Source organism: Acanthopagrus latus, chromosome 22, assembly GCF_904848185.1.
Source record: "Acanthopagrus latus isolate v.2019 chromosome 22, fAcaLat1.1, whole genome shotgun sequence".
In the NCBI taxonomy this organism is placed as follows: domain Eukaryota; kingdom Metazoa; phylum Chordata; class Actinopteri; order Spariformes; family Sparidae; genus Acanthopagrus; species Acanthopagrus latus.
Genome location: NC_051060.1, coordinates 3,382,918 through 3,407,677, shown reverse-complemented (window position 1 = coordinate 3,407,677; position 24,760 = coordinate 3,382,918). Strand labels below are relative to the sequence as shown.

The window sequence follows — 24,760 nt, the reverse complement described above, 5'->3', positions numbered from 1 at the left end:
TTATTGTGCAGGTGTGCCTTAGGCTGGCCACAATAAAAGGCCACTCTGAAATGTGCAGTTTTGTTTCATTGGGGGGGTCAGAAAACCAGTCAATATCTGGTGTTTTCACCATTTGCCTCACATCTCCTCTGCATAGAGTTGATCAGGTTGTTGATTGTTGCCTGTGGAATGTGACTGTGCGAAGTTATTGGATATTGGCAGGAAGTGGAACACGCTGTTATATACGTATCGTATACGGGTCGTATCCAGAGCATCCCAAACATGCTCAATGGGTGGCATGTCCAGCGAGTATGCTGGCCATGCAAGAACTAGCCACTATTTTTCACTGCCTGAACATAGCCCAAAACTCGCCAAACTTGGAATATAAGTCACACCTGGCGAAAAATTGTATAAACTATTGTCGTTCTGAATTTCCACCACTAGGTGGTGCTGTAATTAAGGAAAGTGCATTTTACTACCATATACTTTGTTGCATATTCAAAATATCCACGCGTTCAGTGAATTGTGCTGAATCTCGTGGTATAGGCCATGCCCGTTTCTGCCTCCATCTTTTTGGGAAAATTTGTGAAATGTCAAAAACCTACTTATTCAAACCCCTCCCAGGTGATCTCACCAATGTGCACGAAACTTGTCACACAGCATCTGTGGACCCTCATGACAAACAGTTATTAATATAATTATGATAGGCCAAACAATACTCAAGTTATTAAATAACAACTTCCTGCAGATTTGATTCAAAACAGGAAGTGTTGCATATCTCGACACTGCTGTGGTCTAATGACACATAACTCACAGTACTACTTCACCATGAACCCCTGAGGCCCTGTGCACAATTTCAGGCAATGACCACAAGGTGGCACTCTTTAAATTGAACAATTTTATATCTCCACAACGATTCATCAAAACTTGGTACAATTATTTTTGGCACTCTGGTAGCAGTCTAATTAGTGTGAATGGAAAGTAAATGGGAAAATCTTGAAATCCTCTTCAAAACTCATCGACTTTCAACCTCTTCTTGTGCTTCATACTTTGAGCTACAGACACCATCCCACCTTTTAAAGAGTCAGAAGATGCTGAACTGTTGGGCATATTTTGGTGATAACCATTACATTTTTTTCAAAAATTGCAGGAGGTTGGGAGGCATTTTCCCGTTCATTCTTATGGGAACATTTTCAGCTTTGGCCCTGTCAATGCTCCAGCATATGTGCAGTCAGAGAAACTGTTCACCTTTTCAAGCTCTTTCAGCCCTCTTACTTTTCAGCTTTCATCATGCAGCACATCCCATTAATTAATCAGTACTTCTCTGACCTGGCTGGATTCTGCAGATTTTTTTCAAGATCTTCCAAGAGAACCAGTGTGCTTGATAGAGTGGTGGCACACAGACTCCCAAGAGCAAGCACAGTAAGATTTAACTTCCATATCCATGTCGTGAACACTGTGTTTGAGCACAAAGGTGACATCATCCAGTGTTTTGAAACCATCAGGGGAGTTTGAGCCTACCACTCTACGGAAAGCTGGAGGGTTTGTGAGGCTATTGGATGATGATACTTTAAGCTTTTCCTGAAACTATTTTATTGCATTATCCCTCGTGTGGACATTTTCTTCAGCTAGCTCCAGAAGCAGACTATTGACTCAGTCTTTGTCCAGGGAATCATGCAGCAGTACACACAGTTGTTCCGACTTCAACGAACATTATTCAGTACAAGCGGGAGCAGGCCACCCAATTATAAAGGAACAGCTTCCTCATCGGTAGGTGTTGTGTGTAGAAGCCCCGACGGTAGCATGCCCCAACGCGCGTGGACTGGGAGGGCCCGTTCATCGCCGCTTGCAGCTTTAATGTTTTGTTTTCTCTTGTATATCATTTTCTATTTGAGGTCTTATTTTATGTTTATGTGCTCAGATTCAGATCTTCTTTTCACTTTCAAATCATGCCCACATTAAAAAATCTTTCTGTATGTCCCTTTGTCTCAAAAATGAACCAGCATTACAATATTTAGGATCATTTTCACACTCTCTCTTCTAAAGCTAGCACTTGTTACTGAGCGCCTGCACCATCAGACTTTTCTATTTACCCCACACCAGATCAGGGCCAAAACTCTGAAACTGAAAAAAACAGATTTGAATGCAAAATAAACACAAGATGTGAATCTGAAAATCTGCAACTGAAATAATAATGAATGAGGCACCACCTCCGTTGTTTAGTTCTTGGAATAATCCGGAGGAAATTAATCCAAACACCTAATTCTAAGTTTGACTTCAACAGTTTGTTCAATTTCAAATTAATTTATTCAGTCTCAATATTTTGAAGCAGTGACTTCTTTGCATGTATCCATCGGTTCGCCATGTTAAATTAAGTTCCAGACAAAGACAAGTGATTATATATGTTTATTGACTAAATAATTTTGGGTGAAATAAATGAAATTACAATTTTAGATGAACAACAACAGACAACAGAAAATGTAAAGACTGTAATTAGGAAAGAAGCTATGTGACTGCCGGCAGATGGTGAAGTTAAAGGGTCGGGATTTTATATATTAAATATTACGTGAGTAATTTTTTATATTAACGAGCCCTAATCTCAATTCACTTAAGTTCACAAGATAGAAAGCCAGAATTTAGACAGAAGTCAGAACCCAGACAGAAGTCAGAAATTTAGACCCCAACTCATTCTCATGTGTTTGGATCCAGCTGTATGAAGACATTCAGCCTGTTTTGTCTGGGAGTCAGGAGGCCCTGAAGCTTGGTTTCCTTGAGAGTTCTGGGTTGGACTACGGCCCGGCGCGTCAGTCCAATAACCAGAGGGAAGGCCGGTACTCTGTTGAGGAACTCTTGGTCCGAAGGCGCAGTTTTCCACCTTGGGAGCGCTGGGGGCAGAGTTGGTCTCGGCTGGGAGCACACAAAGTCTCTTTGGTTGGAGACTCCTTGCAAGGCTTCTGAAGCAGACAATGACTGCAACGTTCCTCATCAAATGATCATAGTCTTGAAAATGACATTTTCTTTGTTTGTTTCAAGTGGTGGTTCTTAAGTTCTGATTCTTGACTAATTCAACCTCTTCAGTATATTCAAATCAAGAATCAAAAAGAAAAAACATCTTGTTCTGTTAAACTTGGATACAAGTAAAGCAATTAAAGTGGTGGTTCAGTTCACTTTTCTTAGAGCTTGTTACAAAAATAAAAAGTAAAGATTACTTAAAAAAATAAAAAGGAAAGAAAGAAGAAAAGAGAGTGGAGTAGGAGAAGTGAAGAGAGGAAATCAGGAGAAGAAGCGGGGGAGAAGAGAGAAGAGTGCAGAGAAATCTGTTTCTCTGTTTTATGACCTACAGCAGACGGACCACAAGGGGTGGGGGCCGGTTGGGCTGAGTGTCCCTCCTTCTGTGATTTGAGTTTATACTCACAAAAGTTTAATCTAACTAAACTTTTTTTTTTTTTTCATGTTTCGAAATCATGTTTAACCTTTCCAAAACTTCACCATGCTTACAAGTTGAATTTTTGTCTTTGTGAAAAGAAGTGACATGATTATGATCCCTTTTAATTCAAGAAGAATTAAAACACGATTAAGGCAAACAACACTAAAGTATACAACATAAAACAATAAAATATACAATACACAGTAGGACCAAGGACTTACATATATTCCTTCTAGTTCTATCTTAACAAAACATATCAGACATTTAGCTGGTAAATAACACAAGTATTACACACAGATCTGGACGTCTGTCCCCATCACCAAGGGGAGGGGCTGGTTTCTCCCAAACCTCAAACTCATTTAGTAATAAACTTCATTTGGGCTTGACAATAACATGGGAAAGATCTATTGTATGACCTCCCCCTACTGGAGAATGTTGAGCGGGAGAGAGATGTACATTGGTAAGGCACATTAAATCACAACATCTGTGTTAGAAAACAGTTCTCTTTGCATCTGATGCAGAGAGAGAAGACTCTATCGTGCTTGACCTCGTTTGACCTGAGGAAAAGAAGTTCATCTTCTTTGGAGGGGTAAGAAAAACCAAAGTTCAAAGTTCAAAGTTGGCTTTATTGTCAATGCTGCAATATGTGCAAGACATACAGAGAATTGAAATTCTGTTACTCTCTATCCACAATGAGTGTAAAAAAAGTAGAAGTAAAAATGAAAAAATAAAGATTTAAATATAGATTTTAAATATATACAGGTGACATCACGGAATGTAAACATGTGAAACATTTGTACATAGTGCAATTTGCAATTTTTTTATTTTTATATATATATATATATATTTTTCTAAGTGTTCTTTTACTGAGTTTTTACTGAGTTTGTAAAGTGGCTGGTGCCTTTTGGGGGGGGGGGCGGGGGGGGGGTCAGTAATGTCCGTGGGGGGAGGGGGGGGTCAGGGGGGGGTCAGCAAGGTCCAGAGTTTGTGGGGGCAGCGGGCGGAGAGGGAAGGGGGGGCAGTTCTGGGAGAGAGTTCAGCATCCTGGTGGCCTGGTGCATGAAGCTGTCCCTCAGTCTGCTGGTTCTCGCCCGGAGGCTCCTCACCCTCCTCCCGGATGGCAGGAGACTGAAGAGATGGTGGTTGGGGTGGGTGGGGTCGCCCGCAATGCTGAGTGCTTTGCGGGCTAGGCGTGTTTTGTAAATGTCCTGGAGGAAGGGGAGGGGGGTACCGATGATCCTCTCAGCTGCTCTCACTATGCGCTGCAGGGTCTTCTTGCAGGATGCAGTGCAGCTGCCGTACCACACAGTGATGCAGCTGGTCAGGATGCTCTCGGTGGTGCCGCGGTAGAAGGTGCGCATGATGGGGACTGGTGCTCTGGCTCTTCTCAGTCTGCGGAGGAAGTAGAGGCGCTGCTGAGCTTTCCTGGCCAGTGATGCGGTGTTGCTGCTCCAAGAGAGGTCCTCAGAGAGGTGCACACCCAGGGACTTGGTGCTGCTCACTCTCTCCACAGCAGCACCATTGATGGTCAGTGGAAGGTGCTGGGTGGGGGCTCTCCGGAAGTCGACAACAATCTCCTTCGTCACTCCATTTTGGGACAGAGAGGGGCCGCTGCGTCCGTACGCGCCGCCTGCCGAGGTTTTACCAGATGTGCTTAGTCATTTTAAATTACAAAAAGAAGGTCTCTGGTGATCTGTTTATAGCAAGAAAGACAACATCCTCTCACTCTGTGGAGAGGAGAAGATCTGCCAGGTCAAGAGGTTAGGGGGGCACTGGATCATGATGCTGGACGAAGGGGCCAATTTGGGTCAAAGATAATCATGGCAGAACAGGACAACTTTAAGATGCAGAGACAAAGGGCTTGTGTTTCTACAATAAAAAGAATAATTTATTCAAAACAATATCAGAATTAAATTGATATTTGAAAATAAATTATTATATTATGTTTTGATAATGTGTAATTCAAGATCAGAACTTGAACGTTTTGTTTTAAATTGTATTTTATTATTATCTTTTTTAAATTAACAAACCTTTTGGACTTCATCTGGTTCCTTTATAGTTTGATGTTCTCTCTCTCTCTCTCTCAGGGTTTGTGCCTATGAAAAAAACCCAAAAGTGTCAGGAGACATACACAACATTTATGCAGAACTGTTTTTCACTTTATGATGCATATAATCATGTTTATGGGCTGGAGGTATTCCTGTCTCAAAATACTCTAAATCATGTCCAAATCTACACCAACCATGACCTCTGAATGAACTGCAGTGTCACCAAAAAGGGGAGGAAGAAAATGGAAAAATGAAGAGTTGTGAAAATGATGAAGATTTTAATCTCTAGTCCACACGAGTGAAAAATAACTCTAATAAATCCAACACCATAGACAGAAAGGAGACCTACACAATGACAGTTTGTATTCTTTGTGAGTGAGTATTGATACAACAGGTTGTGCAGTTCTCTAGACCGCAGTGGGGCTTCATTCAGACACTGCTGAAGCAACCCAAGCAGTACCAGAGGCTTAACAGACAGACCAGCAACTTGAAGGATTCCCTCTAACAGAGCTGTTAAACTTCTGTGACTCTTGGGGGTACACAATTGCTCGAAATTAATAGATCAAGTGAAAAATACATGGTCCTCAGTCCCTGAAAGGCTGACACCAAGAGCCTGTGGTGGTTTCACTCCCACAACAGAAGGCTAATATATACCTCTACACAAAAACACACACAGTTCTGACCCTCACATATGCCCCGAGGGTTACTGGCTCAGTCTGCCCGTCATCCTGTTTGGCAGCATGCATACATTGTCTGCTGGAGTAGCTTGGTGGGCTGACCTTTACTGGCATTCAGCCCAGAGCTGAGCCATCCTTCCCCAGGGCCCTGTGATTCAACAAAGTACCAACTGATTCTTTTGCAGGGGAAAGAGACACAACTGTAATGATGATGCTGTTCTGTCCCAAAATATATTGACAATACAGAAGAGTTTTACTGCAAGACAGCACAACACAACCTTTAAACTAGAGCTGTTCATCAGTGGTCTGACAGTTTGTCAAAACTCACTTTTCAGTGTGCCTTCACCATGTAGATACACTCCTTCAACTTTTTAACAATGGAGGACAGTGCTATAGGCAAGCCACCAGCAAGACGTTTCCTTTAGAGCTCTATTGTAATTAGTTAATGTTCCTTTCTCTCTTCCGAAAATGTGACTTTGCTGCAGGGCTGCTCGGACTAGCCAAATGTTCCAAGCCAGAGGCAATTCAACAATTTGCAGACACCGAAGGATGCAGCCCTGACCTTGTATGGCAAAAAGTCAGTTACAGGGAGTTTGGTTGTCATTGAATGAGGTGGTCTTAAACAGATCAGGTCAGGTCGTTTAAATCATCATGGCTTGACGAATCCCCTCAGCCCACAGTATACACTGTATACTGTATACTATACAGAATATACCTGCACCTGAGCCTTTTTACTGTATAATATTGTTACTGCTTCTTTATTTGACATTGTAATAAATAAAAAAATAAATTACATGAATGCTTTTGAATACCAAATAAGTGACATTATTTCATGGTTGACAATTAAACCTTTTTACAATTCTTAGGTTTTCATTGTTGATTACTTTCAGTACAGTATCAATGGTTTTGAGAGTGATGCAACAGTGTATTAACTGCAATTATTTCTTACAACAGACTTTAGTTTTGGCCTAAAGGCACAGAAAAGAGACAATGGTAAAATGTTACGTCCAACCACTAAAACATATGCATCTCCTGAAGTTTCATCCACATTGGACCAAACTGTAGAATGTCTACATCCACCCTGAGAATGAATGAAGTGTCTGAAGTGATGTCTCAAGAACAAAAAGAGAGCAAGATAAGGAATATAATAAAACACACCACAGCTGGATTGATTTATGTGTTAGCCTACAGTCTGGCAAAGTCCATCCAAGTCTGGTGTCCATAGTGGCATGTTGGCACTGACATACTGCTGAGAGCTGATCTGTAGAGAAACAGAAGAACAATATGTGAGAAATGGTCATGGTTTATTTCACCTTTCACCTGCTAACAACTTGGGTAAAAGCACATAATACAACCAGCATTAGTAGTAACACACTGTATTACTCCCATAATAGTTTAGTTTTACAGGGTTTTCCCTCCACAAATGACTAAAAGGTGGCTGGCTTTTGTCATCTCTTTTGCTGTTCCTTGGCTGCAGCACTTTTAAACACCACACTGCTTAAAACCACTCTCTGCAATTACTGATATATCACATCAGTAAAATTTGCCAGATTGTGAAGTTTAACAACCATGCTTTGCAAGAAAGGTTTCCCATTTCAGTCTATCAGTCTATTTTTGCCCCGTTGTCGGAATTTTCTATTTTCAGGCTTTTTATCAATACTATGTCTTTTCCATACTTCTGTCACAAATTTACATCACATGGTTCAAAAACCAAACAAAAAGAATAAAAAGGTATTGCATAGTGTTACTAATACAAAATAAATTAACACAAACACCATATAAGACACACAAATCAGGTGTTTACAGAATATAATGTGTCACACCCTGAGAAGCCCTCATATTAATAAATGACAGCAAAGGAATGATGTTTTAAAAATTAAGAGTGTGTCCAGTAACACTAATATTAATGTTAGAAGGCAGCAGTGTCAGACAGCCAGGGTCTTTTGGTGTACAAAATCTTAACTATGCCTCAGATTTTCCATTAACCTAACTGAGCATTAACAGAAGAAGCTTCCACAACCACTAAAACAATCTACACATAGTCTATTGTTGTAATTCTTTCAATTTACCTTAACAGCTGGATTAATTTTATTTTCTTATAAACTGAAGCATCTCCAAGTGTCTTGTATTTTTTTGATATTAACTTAAAGAGATAACATGAGAGGAATACTCACCTATGACCCTGTCCAGTTTGTTGTGTGTTAACTGAATTGTCTGCAGGTGATTTAGGAGGTATGTCTGGAGGAGATGCATCACCTGAAACTGATCCACAACAGGGCTCCTCCTCTCTTCATAATCTGGCTATCAAGTCATCTGTCACTCTCCTTCCCAGCATGCAGGGCTTTTGTTTGGTTATTTTTATTAGCTACACTGCACTACACTTAGACACACACACCCATACACTTAAAACACCACTGATGATACTGACTTACATACTTTATCTTATTTTGTTTATAGTTGTTCAGTTTGTACACTAAACTCCTATGTTAATCAAGTGAAATCGTGGTGTCATCTCCCATATTTTGTCTGAACTCAGAGCTGGTTCATGACAAACCTGGTGAGGCCTGTGATGAAGGTGATGACCTAGGAGCTGATGGTTGTCACCTTTTTCTGTCATGTGGCTTGTATGAAAGGTACCCGGATGCAGACACGCGGAGTTACGCAGGGGCCCATGCAAGAGTGATCTCAGCAGCAGAAGGTGATCTTCGTGCTTTTGCTAAGTAGCCTATATTCGGCTTAAGCAGCGGCAGTGATTTAGAAACACAATTTTTTTTTTTTGATTTATGAAACAGGTATGGGGACTGGAGAGGGAGACTAGCAAGACAAGGCTGAGTATTTATTAGCCATGTAAACAACACCAACACTAGCCAGGCTTATGTCAGAAAATGTGGGGACTTTACAGTGTTTACCTAAAGAGTTTGTTAGAGATCTCTCTCCCAGGCCACTTAGATCTTTGATAACCATCCTAGATACTATTGATGGATAATGTGTAACTGTCTGCATCTCTCCAAGAATTGTATTGAGAACTGGGATATTATTATCAAGTTTGTATTGTCAAACTTTTTTCAGGCTGGACACACTGGATGCTGCTGTACTGAGTGGTGGCTGGGTAGCTTAGCTGCTGCGGCTCATTCGTGTTTGTTGTCACATGGGCAAACTGCCTACTATACTACAGAAATAGGTGAGACTACGAATCCCTAGGTCACGAAACGCAGCCACCACACTTGACACATGCGTCTCATGCATCCACTATGAATGGTTCAACCTGCTGACATGGTGAAACACGCTGAAATGATAAATGTGAGGCAACGCCATGCAGCTAGCTCTGCATCCAGTGTTTCCAGCCAATTACCCCCATCGAAAAAAAGTGCCCAGGCTGACTGGATCATTTGCTAATTGCTTTTTAGATCACTATCAAAATCCATTAACCATGCATTAGGTGCCTTTATCTGGGTGAATTCTTAGTTGGATTTTATTTGTACAAAAAAATACTGTAAATTATATCCAACAACTTTTATGGTTCAAATAACAGCAGTTCTGTGTATCTAGACTTGTTCTGAAGATGACAAAGCATGACATTCTTATCTAAGTCTCAGGTATCTAAATAAAGGCAGTGAAAATGGCGAAGACAGTATTCAAATGGTTGGTTTATTTAAAATCAATTTAAAACAGTGCCTTTAAATCAAAATTTGGTTTAATGATTTCTGCAGTGAAATATTACATTCTCCAAATGAAAAAGGCAATAAATTAGGGTTCAGTGAAATGATCAGGCTTTTCACTTCAGTGAAAAGCATTTTAACACCAATTTTTCCCTGATTTAATCTTCCAATGCTTTAGGGGTTAGTGTGCACTGAATTAACAGCCAAGCTGAACAGTTTTCTGCTTAGTGCTTGAGAACCATAATTACACATAGCTGCACCCAGTGTCTTCCTCTCAGTCAGTAATAATTGTGAATTATATGCATGGTATATAGCACATCATTCACTGCAGATGAATCAGTGGAGCCTGCTTACTGCAAGGTAGATTTGAGTAGTGCATTGGTAGTAAGCCAAGCACAGGATTCCAAAGTGACAGGCGGGCTCACAGTAACTCTCGTGGAGGAATCTGTGAGGACATGTGACCTGTGCAAGTGGAACAGGGGAGCAGTGAGAGCAGGGGCAGTAACTGCTGGGGAGTGAATCACTTAGTGTTTGGAATGAGCTGCTCCGCTCGCCTCCTCAAGAGGAAATATGGTTTAATGCTCCCCTCTAATAAAAGCCCAGACAGCCCAGGGTGTCCAGACAGCCATAAAGTGCCCCCTGATTCTCAACATTATAGTGGATGTAACAAAAAAGGAATGGAAATTTAACATGTGCAATTTCCACAATGGTGAATCCATCAATATTCAGTGTGGATCTTCACTGTACTGGATGCGCACAGCTAATTTATGGAATATAAGGATTTGAAGTGTGTACATATTAGGGCTGTCAATATAACAAGTACTGTCTTTGCTGTTTTCACTGCCTTTATTTTGATGCCTGAGACTAAGATACGGATGTCATGCTTTGTCATAAACAAAAAATAATGCGTTAAAAAAGAATTACACAGATTAATCACGCTCTCCGATGCCCCTTTACCAACAGCTTTGTAAATATGATGGAGACAGATAACTTAATGCTGTTGAGCAGAAACATACTGAATGTAATGTTAACGTAACTGTTAACTTTCTTTCTCAAACCAATAATGGGATGTTGAATCGGCATTGTACCTATGTCTTACCCTGATGTGCACCTCCCCAGAAATGTAACTGCATGTCGCAACAGCACAGGCCACAAGGAAAGTGATTGGTGGAGACACTTGGAGGAATACAATTTTCTAGCTTCTCCTCCAGAGCTCAGTGGCGGTGCTCAAAAGGGTTGTGACCGGTATGTTTATGTTGCAGTACCTGTCGCAGCCAGGAGAAGGAGAATAATCCAACAGCAGCTGCTGGCTTTGCCAGAGTGTCTCTAGATTGAGAGAGAGCAAATAAACTGGATGTCTGAAGAGCAGGCTGCTCCTCAATAAGCAGGCCCATGGCAAACACTGGCTTGCCAAAACCAAGTTACTCAATTTGGATTTTTGAGGAGCTGCAGTCATCCCTGCAGACACTGTGTCCAGACATACAGCCATGAGCCGAAGGACAATCAGCTCATCACAGCCAGCAATGCAGATGCACCAGTGCACATGTATAAATGCTCCCTACAGGGCATGCCACTTGTGTAGTCAGTTGTAGTCCATTCCATTTTAGCCACAACCTACATTTTTTTCAAGTTTAGGCACAAAATTAAGTAGTACTCAGGGTACTAGAAGCTTAAAATATCACCCCTTTTTAAAGTTTAGAATGTCCATTTATTTATTGATTCACTCACTTGACAGCCTTAAGCACCATGGCAAGTCCTGTCTAATCATATAATCTTACTGTGCATACTGCGAAGGTTCACTTGGTCAGTCTGGATTGATAAACAATTTGGTCTTTGTCCAGTCTTGAGAAGCTTTGCTCAGTGGTATTAGTAGCTTGTTTGGTCACTTGGAGCAGCAGAGATGAACAAATAGAACCCTGACTGCAGCACTTTGCAGATGCTGTGCTTGCCTTTGATGGTGTTTCTCAAGATACATTATAATGTTGACAGGGTTTCCAGCAGCAGTAAATCTAAACAGAAGAGAAAACAAAATGTTGACACAAACTCAGCACCACTGCCACAACAGCTACCAATGTTCAAATTATTCACAGAGTTAACATTTTGTGTCAGAGAAAGAGCTGTGTAGCAAATTTTGATGCTTTATGTTGGTGTTTTTCTCTGTGCACCTGAAAGCCTTTTCTTTTTGTTTTGTTATCCTTGTGCTGTGTTTGAAGAAACTAAAGAGTTATGCATAACTGTAGGAAGGACAAGAAAAGGTGAGACAAGTGTGGAAATGTAACAATATGCAACTAGCTTGGAAAATATGCAGGGACGTGATGTGGCTGGCAATGGGTCATCACCATCAGATGAATATTCATATGGATTTCACCCGTGTTTCTTAGCTAATTGGTGCTAAGTCATGTATATTCAGCTGCCTATCTCTCTGAGACAGCTCATCCTGCTGCAACAGTTCACATTCCTTTGATCTAAGAAAATGGGCCAGTCTTCATGAAACTCTTTTATATCCGCGGCAGGTTCTTTACAGCACATCTAATTATTTATTTCCATTCTGTTCAATGTTTTGCTAGATTTCCCTTATGTCAGTAATTTAGATAAAAAAAAAAATAAAAAAAAAATGATATTCATGGTAAAATGTTATGTTCCTTGTAAAAATAATCTTACAAAAAAAAAAATTCACTTGTTTAAGTGCACACAATATTAAGATACAAATAGGCATGTAACATCTGAAAAAACGCATCGAGATTAAGTTCTGACGATGAAAAGATTGGTAACATTTCACAGGTACACAAAGTAATGGTAAGTAGTACATGATAATTTATTTGTGGTTATACAACACAGTGTTACATAATGAAATTAAACTCCTTCATGCCACACAAATTAAAAAAAAAACGTTATTTATATACAAATACACATAAACACATAGTGTATCTTTTAAATCTACGTCAGAACGAGTACCACATCACCAATGTTTTTTGTACAGACTATAATTTGGAAGAGTTACTGGCTGCTGCATTTTCATGCACCGCTGTTGCCAACATGTAACATTTCTTTGAAATCACTACAATATAACCTCAGTGATTGCTTCAAAATAAGGTAGATAATGATTTGATAACAATATTCTGCTGTTTAATAAATAGCTGGTTATTTATTAAATACATGTCCAGGAAGCTTCAAAATGTATTTTTCTTCCCTTCTGCTGGTCATATAATTTTTAATGCATTTTCAACTTCTGCAGGTCAGTAATTGAAGTACATTTGCTTTCAATTCAGAGCAGGTTTTTTTTTTTTACATTTTCTGCAATGTCTGGAAGTTGGGAAGTTAAGGAAAATCTGTCCGAAGTTGGAGTGACCTGCCTAATTTATAGAAATTGGTGAAAATGTAATTAGATCAAAAAGTAAGTACTTCAATTCACTCACTTGCAAGGGTTGAGCAGGAATGAGCTGGGGGTTAAACTGGCATGATCAGCAGATATTAGATTAACAGGTGTGGTATCTGACAAAAGAAAGGAGTGGGAAGTGGTGAATCTTCACATTATTTCAGTGAAAGGACCTGCAGACACTGTACTAGGCTTAGATATAGGTAGACAAATGGGAATACCTCCAACCTCTACAGCTCTAACTGTTTCTTCAAATACTTTCAAATGTGAAGATTTTGCTGGATTTAATGTGGAACAAGAGAAGCTCCTGTGTCTACTAGGAAAGCTGTTACTTCACAGTGAGGTTGGTGGGTCTTCTATCTGGTTGCTTGTTAGAGGTGCCTTGGCAGGGTACATGGGTATGCCTTGTTTGGGCATTTTCTAACCTAATGACCTTGTGTCAGGCTTGACAAAAGAGAGAGGACTTTAGCGTGAATGACAAATAAATCAGCTATGAAACTCTTAGAGTACACAAAGGACACACAAGATGAACAACATACAGAACTTAAAGCGCTCCCGAAGGAGGATCCTACACTATCCAGAAATCTTAATTCTAAAACTTAAACTAGAAAACAAAATTGCTCCGAAGAGGACAAAACACAGGCTATGAAAATTTGCTACTCTGAGACTATAAAAAAAATACAACAAAAAGCGCTCCACAAGGAGGAAAACAAAATTGGCTATCAAACCAGAACTAGAGAAAACAAACACTAACCAGAACAATACAAATCAAAATCACTCACCTAAGGAGGATACAATACAGAAATTAAAACATGAACAATACTTAACTAGAATCAAGGGCAAGGCTGTGAATCAGGGCTTCAGTATACAACAGAGGACGAAATACTTATGCGAGGCAGACAGGGGCAGACAAAGACTTTATACACATGGGGGAGGGGATCACAGGTGAAAACAATCAAGGATCAGGGATGAGGTCAGACCAGGGACACAAGAGGAAGGGCAAGTGACCTGAAACAAGAGGAGAGTTACTTTTCAAAATAAAACATGAATTTCACAAGACAAAACACCAAGACAGGACATCCCTCACCGCGATGTGACACCTTGCTCACCACATAAGAAACAATTCTCATGGTTAGAGAAAAGGTGGCGGCGAAGTTAAGTAGGATGTTAACCCCCAGATGCTCTGCCTTTATGAGGACGAATCATTCTAAGACTAGGAAAACACCAGCAATTCCTCAACCAAATCAGAAGTTATGATAACAAGCATTCCTGTACATCTGAAAACTAACCTCCCAATAACATTGGTTTCAAAACCATACGACAACAACAAAAAACTTCACAAAACACACAGCAAACTTACCCAGAGGACTAGGACCCTAATGAGCCTGATAGATTCTGTCCTTTTAACTCATTCCCAGCTTACCACTGATATTGATGCAGCTTTTGTTATCTGCCATTATGTCACAAAGGCAGATTTAGTTGGCACAGACACCTCTGCCAGAGAATATTAGGAAGGAGTGTACATTCCAGTTGTACAAGCACAGGTGTTTCACCCTGACTCCCAGGGTGTGGGGTGGGTTCAAGATGCTGAATACAAGTCAGATCTTGAAGTTGGTAGAGAGTGGGGAGTGGTTCACCTCCATAGATCTGAGGGATGCATACTTCCATGTACTCATATATGCAGACCACTGGCCTTTTCTTTGGTTTGCCTTTTAGGGTCAAGACCTCCCTCCACTTAAATGTCAGTGTCCCCCTCTAGAGAAGGCTGAACACTTTCATCTAGTGGAGCAGACTCCTGAACTCAACTCAAGGTGACACATGTCTTCGAGCTTTACACTCTCACAGTGCTTTTGCTCTAAGAGGTCAAGAAGGACAATGCTAACCATCTATGCCTCCCTGAACAGTTGGGGAGCAATTGGAGATGGCAGGACAGTGAGCAGTGTGTTGAAGCCCCCTTAGAAACTAACAGCGGTTCATCTTGCCCTTTTCCTCTCCATTTGGGGCGGGCACATTTCAAGCAGGACAGATAGTTCCTTCACAGTGTATCATATCAGTCACCAGGGCGGCATCATGTCTCTGACATCGTGACTCCAGGTGGAGCAGAAGCTCTTGTTTTGGGCCTTCCAGTATTTGCTTCACTCAGGGCAATCTATATTCCAGGAGTTATGAAGTTGTCAATCAATCTCCTGTCCATTACCGTTCCCTCCCCAAGAGAGTGGAAGCTCAGAGGTGGTAGCCCACTCGGTTTGTTGGCCCTGAGCTCAGCCAGGATGGTCATTAATATTTTGATGTTGTTTCATTGTCTGATTTCCTGTCTCGCTTGATCCGCTATGTGCTGAATTTGGCTGAATTGATGCGCAATGCTCCAGCATCTGGCAAAAATAGAAGCTCTGCATATCAGCTGTGGAATGCTCTGGACTGCCAGAGCTGCAACTGAGTAGATGTGCAACAAAGCAGAGCCATTGGAAGTACACACATAGATTAGACTGAAACCTTTCAGCTCCGCTGCCATAGCAGATCGTAGATGAACTAAACTCAGATCGGGTACAGCTTGCAGGTTGCTTCATATTCATTAGTTTACCTTTACAAGTGTAAAGTTGGACACTACATTGTGTTACAGATGTTTCTTCTTTCAGAGGATGCCAACACTGCAGCGTTAACAGTGCCGCAACATGGCAGAAAAGGAGGGGGAGACTTTGATTTTATCCAGCTGAGTTTACATTATCTGCAGTGTACATCAACCACCACCAGGTGGCAAATGTGAGCAGTCCAGATGAGTCATGTCATGTCATGCATTGTCCGTAACCGCTTATCCCTTTCCATGGGGTTGCAGGGTGTTGCTGCAGGAGCCAATCCCAGCCTTGTCTCAGGGCGAGGGCAGGGTACTCCCTGGATGATTGTGAATGATTAAAGATCGATGATGAAGATTTATACAAGGACACTGAGAGGTGGCTGTAGCTCAATGGGTAGAGCTAGTGGACTGGTGATCAGAAGGTCGCTAGTTCGAATTCCGGCTCCCCTGGGCGGAACTGAGCTACATGTCGAAGTATCCTTGAGCAAGATACTGGATCCCAAAGTTGCTCCTGATGTGCAGATGGCACCTTGTGTGGCAGCCACAGCCATCAGTAAGGGTCCTGCGATGAGCTGGCAACTATGCTCATTATGTGAACTGGATTTGGCCCCAGTAAGCCCTTTCCCTTAGGGGGAAACAGCAACGTCCTGTGACCCTCACGGATAAGTGTAAAGAGAAACGAAATGATAGAACGAGACTGAATCAGTGATTTATAAACTTGTGAACACCTTAGAATCAAAGTACCCGTTTACTGAATAATTCAGTCTTGTTTTTGTGTTTTTACTTTATTTCAGTCATCCTCCCCTCACTTAACATTTACATGCAAACATTTACAGTACACAGGGCCACAGCCATACAGCCACTTGCAATAAGATAGGATCCAAGATAGGAAGCCTCAGACTGGTTTGTCCCCTTTGATATCAAGAGGTCCCTGGTAGTTAGACATCAGGAAACAGATGGCCCAGAGCTGATTGACAGATCATACTATAGAGAGTGGAACAAGCCCATCCCAAATGTGGTATTCCTTCACCCTGCGTATGGCCCTTTCCGCTAGGATCCTCAGACAAGCAATAGCCAGGGTCTTCTGAGTGTCTTCCTTGCTGAGCTGGGTGGACTTTTTTGATGGAGGGATGATGAGTTTTACCCCTACCTCTGACAGCATCTTCTCAATCAGGAAGGCCTTGTACACCATTACCTCATCCCCTGGCTGCAGTAGCTGTAGAAGGTGTGATCTCTTTGTTATTTCAATGTCTGAAACAGAGCCAGTGTACAGCGTAGAAACAAATGTGATAACACCACATGGCGCAACTCCAATCAGACCTTTGACAGTGGTGTGATTTTTGTAGCTTGAGAATGTCTCCAACTGTAATGAGAGGGAAGATGCTGTTTCACAGCGGATCTCAGTACAGTCTATGATGACTCTGAGCTGAGGACAGTAGAGCCTGCACTTGTCAGGCATTGTGGCCTGCACTTGCTCTCTTGTCATCCATGATGGTAGTGATCCCAGAACCTGGTAGAGGTAGTTTGTCCATATTAGAATGATGCGACTAATAGTCGACACACTGGCCTCAAAGAGAGATGACAAAGTCTTCTCCTGAAGCCCAGCTGCTACGCGAAAGAGGAACATGAACAGTTCATCTATCAGTTCAAGCTTTCGCTGTGGGCTAGGCATCACTTCCGCTGCTTGCTGTGCTTTAGACCAACAGACAAGCCTTGATGCAGTGGGGTAAACAGACTCCCAAAACACAGTGATGACCTTCTTGGAGCTGAATCTCGTGTAGTAACGGTGGTCCTCATCGGTGACACAGAACCTAGAAATCAGTGGCTGCTGATTCTTCAGTGTCAGCTGCTGGATTTCGTGTTCCAGTGTAACCACTTGCACCTTCAACTGCTGAATCGTCCTAGCAGCACTGTCCATTTTACCTTTAGAGGACAAAAGATCATACACCTTATTTGGTATCACTTATGCATTTTCAGTTTGTACTCATAACTGGATGATATCAATGAGCTTAACAGAAACTCTTAACTTTTATGAGGTGAAGAAACACAATATTTAGAGTCACAAGGCAATGTGTCTTTTGCCATAATTTGTCAGATATTGCATGACCCTGTGCCATTTAGGTTGATAGCATGAAGATGATGATATGATTTACACATATCTCAGCTTTCTGTAAAAAAAGGAATGGGCTAAAGTTTTTAAATACTGACCAGGAGAGGGATGGCAGGTGTAGTCATTGTCTGTTAGCACTGGATCTGGATGGGGTCCTCTGTGATACTCTCTGGGACAGGCATCTCAGTGTCATCTGCCTCTGCAAGGCGTTTTCTTGTAAGCTGATATGGCTACTTCCGAGCTTGTGAGCCTCTTCCTACAATAACAAATATGTTGATTGTCATCTGTGGTGGCAAAAATTATTTCTGTCTATTCAATGAAGAATTTAAATATAAGTCTTCTCACGTCATCTGTCTTTCTTGAGTTTTAATGAGCATTCATGAATGAAGTCACACACATACATCTGCATGAACAAGTGAAAATGGGTCAAATTCACCAACTTCAACATAATGCAATGCAATTTCTGTATGTTACATTCAATATATTATTCAATTATTAACAGTAGTGTGCCAGCTCAGTAATGTTAGCCAGAAAGGCTACAATGTTTACTGATGTTTTGTAGCACTGTCACCTGCTCTTGGATGCCTCTCTTGGGAAGTACTGAGTAATCATCCAGATTTTACATTATATACATGTAAAACATGTTTGATAATATTGGGAGTGGCCCGATGAGTCTGTGAGCAGTTTGAGGCTTTAGTCTGGATCTGTCAACCCCTAACATTACCAGATCATCTGTGCTCAAAAAAAAAAAGTTTTAAAAAGCCAAATTACAACAGCTGAAAAAGAAAACCTGAGGCCAAGGATGTTTTGTCTAGTGTGAAACTACCAGTGTATCTTTGTGATTTTATTCTTTTGGCCAGCAGACAACCAGTCTGAATGAATGTATCTAAATGTACCACAATAAAAGTAAGGATTTTCAGTACAGGTCTACACTAGTAAGCAAACACCAGACTGTATTAAAGCTAATTTAACAAGTAGAATTTAGAACGTTACTTAAGTAGACATAACGTGCATGTAACATTCTCCCTCCATCAAGCGCATTCATGCACCTCAGAAAGGAAGATTATTCCATTTTGGACCCTGCATGTGCACAGTGGCAGGAGCACCAACAGATTGGGTTATTTCCCTTCAATGAAAATATCTGCTTCCATTTTTAATCCTGACTGAGTGCAGGCTGGACTCATAGAGGACAGCACAGTAGCAACAGTGGCAAAGGGCCAAGTGTGAGCCGATGAGAGGGACTCCCAAGAGAAAGGGCAAACTCTTTAACAGATGCTGATATGGTGTGTCAGCCAAGAAGACCTGCCCAGATGCTGAGATGCATGATCAGAGGACTGAGAGACAACCTCAATTAAGTTGGTTTTAAGGTTATTGTCCTCCTGGCTCTCACCTCATTTCTGTATGAAAGATTATCACACTGCATAAGAACATTTTCTGTTGTTTCTACTGTGATTGCAGGTTTATACTCCTATTACCAGAAAGATTAATGAAATCAGCATTAGTGGATAATGACAGTGTCATTGCCCTCAAACTTACATAAAGACTGAACAGTCATGATACACATTAAGGACAAGCATGGCCGATGTTAATTTAAGGTAATAAGTTGGTGATTCTTTCACAACTGCTTCTCTAATGTAAAAGTACACAACAATGCTGAGAAATGCATTATACATGTCAAAATAAAACCCCTTTGATTGTTTTAGTGTCAAGGTCTCATTTTTTTTTTTATGTTGAAAGCCCAGTGAAGCATAGTCCTCTTTAATCTGCTGGTCAATCCACAAAAATCTTATTTTGAACCACTCACTGTAAAATATGGATGGAGCTCTCCACAGACGTGCCTTAAACGTTTATTGTCCAATGACCAGCAGGGGGGCGACTCCACAAATATAAAAAAGAAGTCTAATTTTCTGTAAGATTATGAGTAAATGAGCCTACTTATGTAATTTCTTATCTGAGTAAATGTTTCCAAATTAGCGTATGGTCACAATCTCTAGTTTCAAGTCTTCTTTCAAACAGCATGATGTTCATTTTGTAAATTATAGCCCAATCTAGAGTGAAATAGAAGATAAAGCAGGGTATGCTTTGATGCATGGCAATTTTGTGATTGGCAAGTTGCTACTTCTGCTATAATACTTAAGTCAAGGCTATGAAACAGTAGTCCACAAACCAATATCACAGTGGGGTTACACTTTTTGAAAGATTTAATGCTTTATCGCAGGCAACTGCACTGCAAAACAACTTTATATATTATATCAAATACAGAGCACTCTCTTTTTTCTCTCCATTCACAGCCTTGGGAAGATCTTGTCTAAATTAATAGAGTAATTGAAAAATATGAAACATGTAATTGTTCTAAATGGTGATATATTATTGTTCAACATGGACTCTGCCCCACTTTTTGTCTCTCTTACAGACAAAAAACAATGCACTCTTCCCTTCACAACCATGAACTCTCACAAAATAGTTATGTGTTGATCTTCTCAGCAGTATTTAGGGCTGTCTTTTGCTGTACTTTGTAGAAAAACCCATTTTAGCCTATTTTGAAGCACTTCAATCACACGGCCAACATTAAGTTTTAGCTTTTGTCCTCCAAAGTAAAAATACTTCTATCGAAGGCTCTGTGAAAGAGCTGCTTTGAATTCACTTACACTCTTTACTACTCTGCATTTCAATAATGCCATGTTGTTATTTGGATATATTTGTTTACCTCCAAAACTGCCTCCAAAAAACCTCTGTGAAGAATACATTCTGCAGCAGTGTGTCAGTGATTAATGCACAAGACAGTGCAGAGATATCATATGTCCATCCATCCATTCATTGTCAACCGCTTATCCAAAATCGGGTTGCGGGGGCAGCAGCTTAAGTAGCGAGCCCCAGACTTCCCTTTCCCCAGCCACATCAGCTAACTCTGCCTGGGGAATTCCCAGGTGCTCCCAGGCCAGAGAAGAGATATAATCCCTCCACCTGGTCCTGGGTCTACCCCTAGGTCTCCTCCCAGTTGGACGTGCCAGGAACACCTCCCTAGGAAGGCGCCCTGGTGGCATCCTCATTAGTTGCCCGACCCACCACAACTGGCTCCTTTCCACGCAGAGGAGCAGCGGCTCTACTCCGAGTCCCTCCTGGATGGCTGAGCTTCTCACCCCATTTCTGAGGGAGACCCCAGCCACCCTGCGGAGAAAGCCCATTTCGGCCGTTTGTGCCTGCGACCCATCGCTCATGAACATAGGTGAGGGTAGGGACGAAGATTGACCAGTAGATCGAGAGCTTTGCCTTCCGGCTCAACTCCCTTTTCGTCACAACCTGCTCCGACTCTCCGATCAGTCTCACGCCCCATAATCCCCTCACTTGTGAGCAAAACTCCGAGGTACTTGAACTCCTTCACTTGGGGCAAGGACACATTCCCCACCCGGATATCATATGTAATTTTTCCTGAAAACAAGTATCTGGACAGGAGCAGCTCTCTCATAGCACACTCGGACATGTATCTCATTAACTGTCAACATTTGCTGCTAGTGGCATTCATTTACCACCCTCTGAGAGAGGGCGCCAACATTTCCATACAAATACATCCTTAACAAATTATGGAGATAATGGCAAGTGGAACGACATATCTTTCTTACACAGACAGGATGAGCAGGTACGATGGATGGATGCTGAGTCAGAAAGAAGGATTGAGATCACTGGTCCTTAATTACAGAAGGCTGGCTTTACATGAGGCGTTGCTTTCCTGACCTCTACTGATGAGCACACTTACTTGCTATAATCCTGGTGGTGACAGGGCCATCCAAACTGCAACCTTTCTACCCACAGTGCATCTGAAGAGATTCAAACAGATTGTTTTAATCATCAAAGGGCACAAGTGGCTTTATCAAAAAAAACAAACAAACATATTAATCCAGATCCATGTATTCACTTTGCAGAGTTTCATTTTGTGGTGTGATATTGAAGTTGTCCTTTACTGTGCTTGACAATGTTAATTCTTTTCAGCAGGAGGAATGATGTTGAAAACATTGCAGGGGTCTCGGGAAATGGGATGGAAATTCAGTCATCCATCAAAACATGGCAGGATGAATATGACCTTAGTGGATAATCAGTATTGAAAACATTAATTAAAATCCATATGTCTGTACAACCTTAGGTAAGAAGGCAGCTATTGCTCCTGGAGCAAGATTCGTGTCAACTTTAAAAGATAAATCATCTTGACTGTAAATATCACAAACTGATATGGTTCATCACGGCCCAGGAAAGACAGGCTCTACAGTGGGTAATCAAAACTACCAGAACATCACTGGTACCACCTACAAAGCATCAATGATGTCAGTTAGATGAGATATCTTTAAAATATTAAAAATGTGGAAGTTTGCCTTTAAGTTATAGTAATAAAACAGTCTATTATTCGTAACCGTAAATGAAATGAGGTGAGGACCCAAATGCAAACACACAGGAGGCATAAATAGGGGAACAAAAAGCAAACTTTTAATAAACAAAGCTAAATATAAAAACCAGCAGAACAAGAAAACCAAAATGAGTCACTAGGGGAAAAAACAAACTAGCAACTAAAGGCTAAAACAAAGTACAAACAAAAGTAAAGTACAAATCAAAAGAGAAAAACAGAAACCAAGACAAGAAACATACCACATGTGAGGCATGAGGAGACACTGGAGGAAACACTGGGGAAGAAGCTGGTGGAGAACACAGGGTGAACACAGAGGAACACAGATCAAGACGCACACAAGTTAACACAGGCTAACACGAACTAACACGGAAGATGCCGGGCACAGGAACGGGACATCAGGGGGAACAAAACAACGGATGACAACACACAGAATTAAGACATGAGGGAGGACAAAGACTATGTACAGACACACTAATGATGGGGCAATGAACAGGCGGAGTGCGGAGGGACAAAGACAGGTGAGGAAATGAAGTGAAAAACTCTGGAAAGAGGAACTGAAAAATGACACAAGAGGGCAACATTTACAAAATAAAACAGGAAACTAGAGCAAACAAACTAGGATCCCCACAAATAGCATATGATTTGTGAATCATTTATCTTAGATAGCTACTTTTTAAAAGGTTACTTTTAAATCTTCTCTCAAGATCTGAACAGAGGATGAAGACTGTCCTTCCCTGAGGCGGTATTTGTTTTTACAGTAGCGAATGAAGCCGTTGAAATGAAGGGACATCACTGGCAGCAAGCAGCAGGTGCTTGGTTGGATAGCCTGACTCAGAAATCCTCCTGTGTTTAAGTATACAGGGGAGTGGGGTCAATCTCTGTCTCTTCCCTAGAAACAGGAGGAACTATGACATGCTAATGCAATTTGAATGCATTGTTATAGTAATCACAAGCTTAATCAGCTGGCTCTTCATGGAGCCACCTCACAAACACCATTAAGAAAGAGCTGCTTTGCGTGCCAACCTTTGTCTGATTAATTTGCCTGCTTTCTATTCTGTTATCTGTGTTCATGTAAGCCCGTTATATTTCTCAGCTTGGTTACACTGATTAACATTGTGTTTGTTAAAGTGGAAAAGCCTTTGGGGCAACAGTCATATAACACATTGATTTCATTGTCATTTCTTTGAGAAGATTGATGATGCATGATCATCATATCCTATGGAGAGTACAAAAGTATGGTAGTGGAAAATGGCATTCCATTGATTGTGTTTTTTTCATTTGTCACATTCACCCAATTATACACCAATGACATGCTTCCATGCAAGATGCTGTTTACATCAAGTTTTGTGGTGGACTTGTGTGTCCGGCGGACGCACATGCACACCTGTGGCAGGTTGGCAGCCAGTGCCTGCACTATCCCATCAACCTGTGGCTCCGCACCAAGAAACCCAGCTGTCAGCATCTGTTTTGCCAGCACCTTTTGCCTCAAGCTCAATGTGAGCCTTCACACGCCACCTGGTCCACCAGTGCCACAGTGAGCCACCTCCCCTCCAATATCTCTTCCCTCTCTAATGGACCCTCTAGCCAAAGTTTTGCTACATCTTGTTGTAGAAATTGTTGAAATTCCAATAAATCTGTCTGCCCACAAAGTGTAACAGTTTACACACACACACACACACACACACACACACACACACACACACACACACACACACACACACACACACACACACACACGGGGTTCAGTTTTTTTTTTTTTTTTTTATCCTTCTGACCGATGGACAACCACTCTCCCTCCTTATTATCAGGTTTGGAGAAAAAAAAAAGATTGCTCAGTATTTGTCTGATCTTTATAATAACATAATTTCTGAAATAAAATCTATCTTGAATTAAAGAGAAGTTGAATAATGGTAATAGTGACTACGTTTCTGTGGAAGCAAGGAATGGCCATGAGATTTTTTAAAATTATGAGCAAATTAACATGACATGTATTCTCCTCTGAATTCCTGAGGTTAAATTTAAATAAAGATGGATTGACACACTGAAATAAATTTACTTTAAAATCATTTTATCTGAGTTTATGTAGTCTTGAATTTTCTACTCTGATAGCTGGAATTGTTAAGCCTCCAAATTCATGCTTGCGATAACCAGATGCATTATATTTTTGTGGTTGTCCGTCTATCCATTCATCTATCCATCCCATTCTCATGGACATGCTACTTGAGAAACATGACTTGAAATTTGGCACAAACGTAAGCTTGGACTCAGGGTGAACTGATTAGAATTTGGTAGTCAAAGGTCAACATCACAAAACATATTTTTAAACTCAAAAATACTAGTCATATTTTAATTATGTCCAAATTTCAAACAATTACCTAATAAGATACAACGATAAAGTGTTGACATTTTATATCCACAAGGTCAGAAGTCACAAGTTTTCTGGCCTTCATTCGGAAAGGTGGGAGGGGCATTAATTGATTTAAATAGTTTTAATGATGTGGGAATGTGGGTATTCA

The 24,760-nt window shown here is 41.0% G+C and overlaps 1 protein-coding gene and 1 long non-coding RNA gene across 2 annotated transcripts; both read right to left on the bottom strand.

Annotated features, from left to right (window-relative positions):
- Positions 1–11,387: 11,387 nt before the first annotated feature.
- LOC119012682 lies at positions 11,388–14,050 on the bottom strand. The gene is made up of 3 exons (XR_005072563.1): positions 13,995–14,050; positions 13,207–13,282; positions 11,388–11,799 (listed from the first exon to the last, which is right to left on the bottom strand). It is a non-coding gene; the product is annotated as an uncharacterized LOC119012682 (long non-coding RNA).
- A 2,477-nt stretch (positions 14,051–16,527) lies between these two features.
- LOC119012692 lies at positions 16,528–21,650 on the bottom strand. Its single transcript, XM_037086726.1, has 4 exons — positions 21,603–21,650; positions 18,194–18,251; positions 17,947–18,104; positions 16,528–17,661 (listed from the first exon to the last, which is right to left on the bottom strand). The coding sequence occupies exon 4, from the start codon at positions 17,654–17,656 to the stop codon at positions 16,718–16,720; it is 939 nt and encodes a 312-aa protein (XP_036942621.1). The 5' UTR covers positions 17,657–17,661; positions 17,947–18,104; positions 18,194–18,251; positions 21,603–21,650; the 3' UTR covers positions 16,528–16,717.
- Between the last annotated feature and the right edge of the window lie 3,110 nt (positions 21,651–24,760).

What these genes read in the sequence shown, in the direction of transcription:
- LOC119012692 (XM_037086726.1), bottom strand. Translation starts at nt 17,656, where the DNA reads ATGGACAGTGCTGCTAGGACGATTCAGCAGTTGAAGGTGCAAGTGGTT.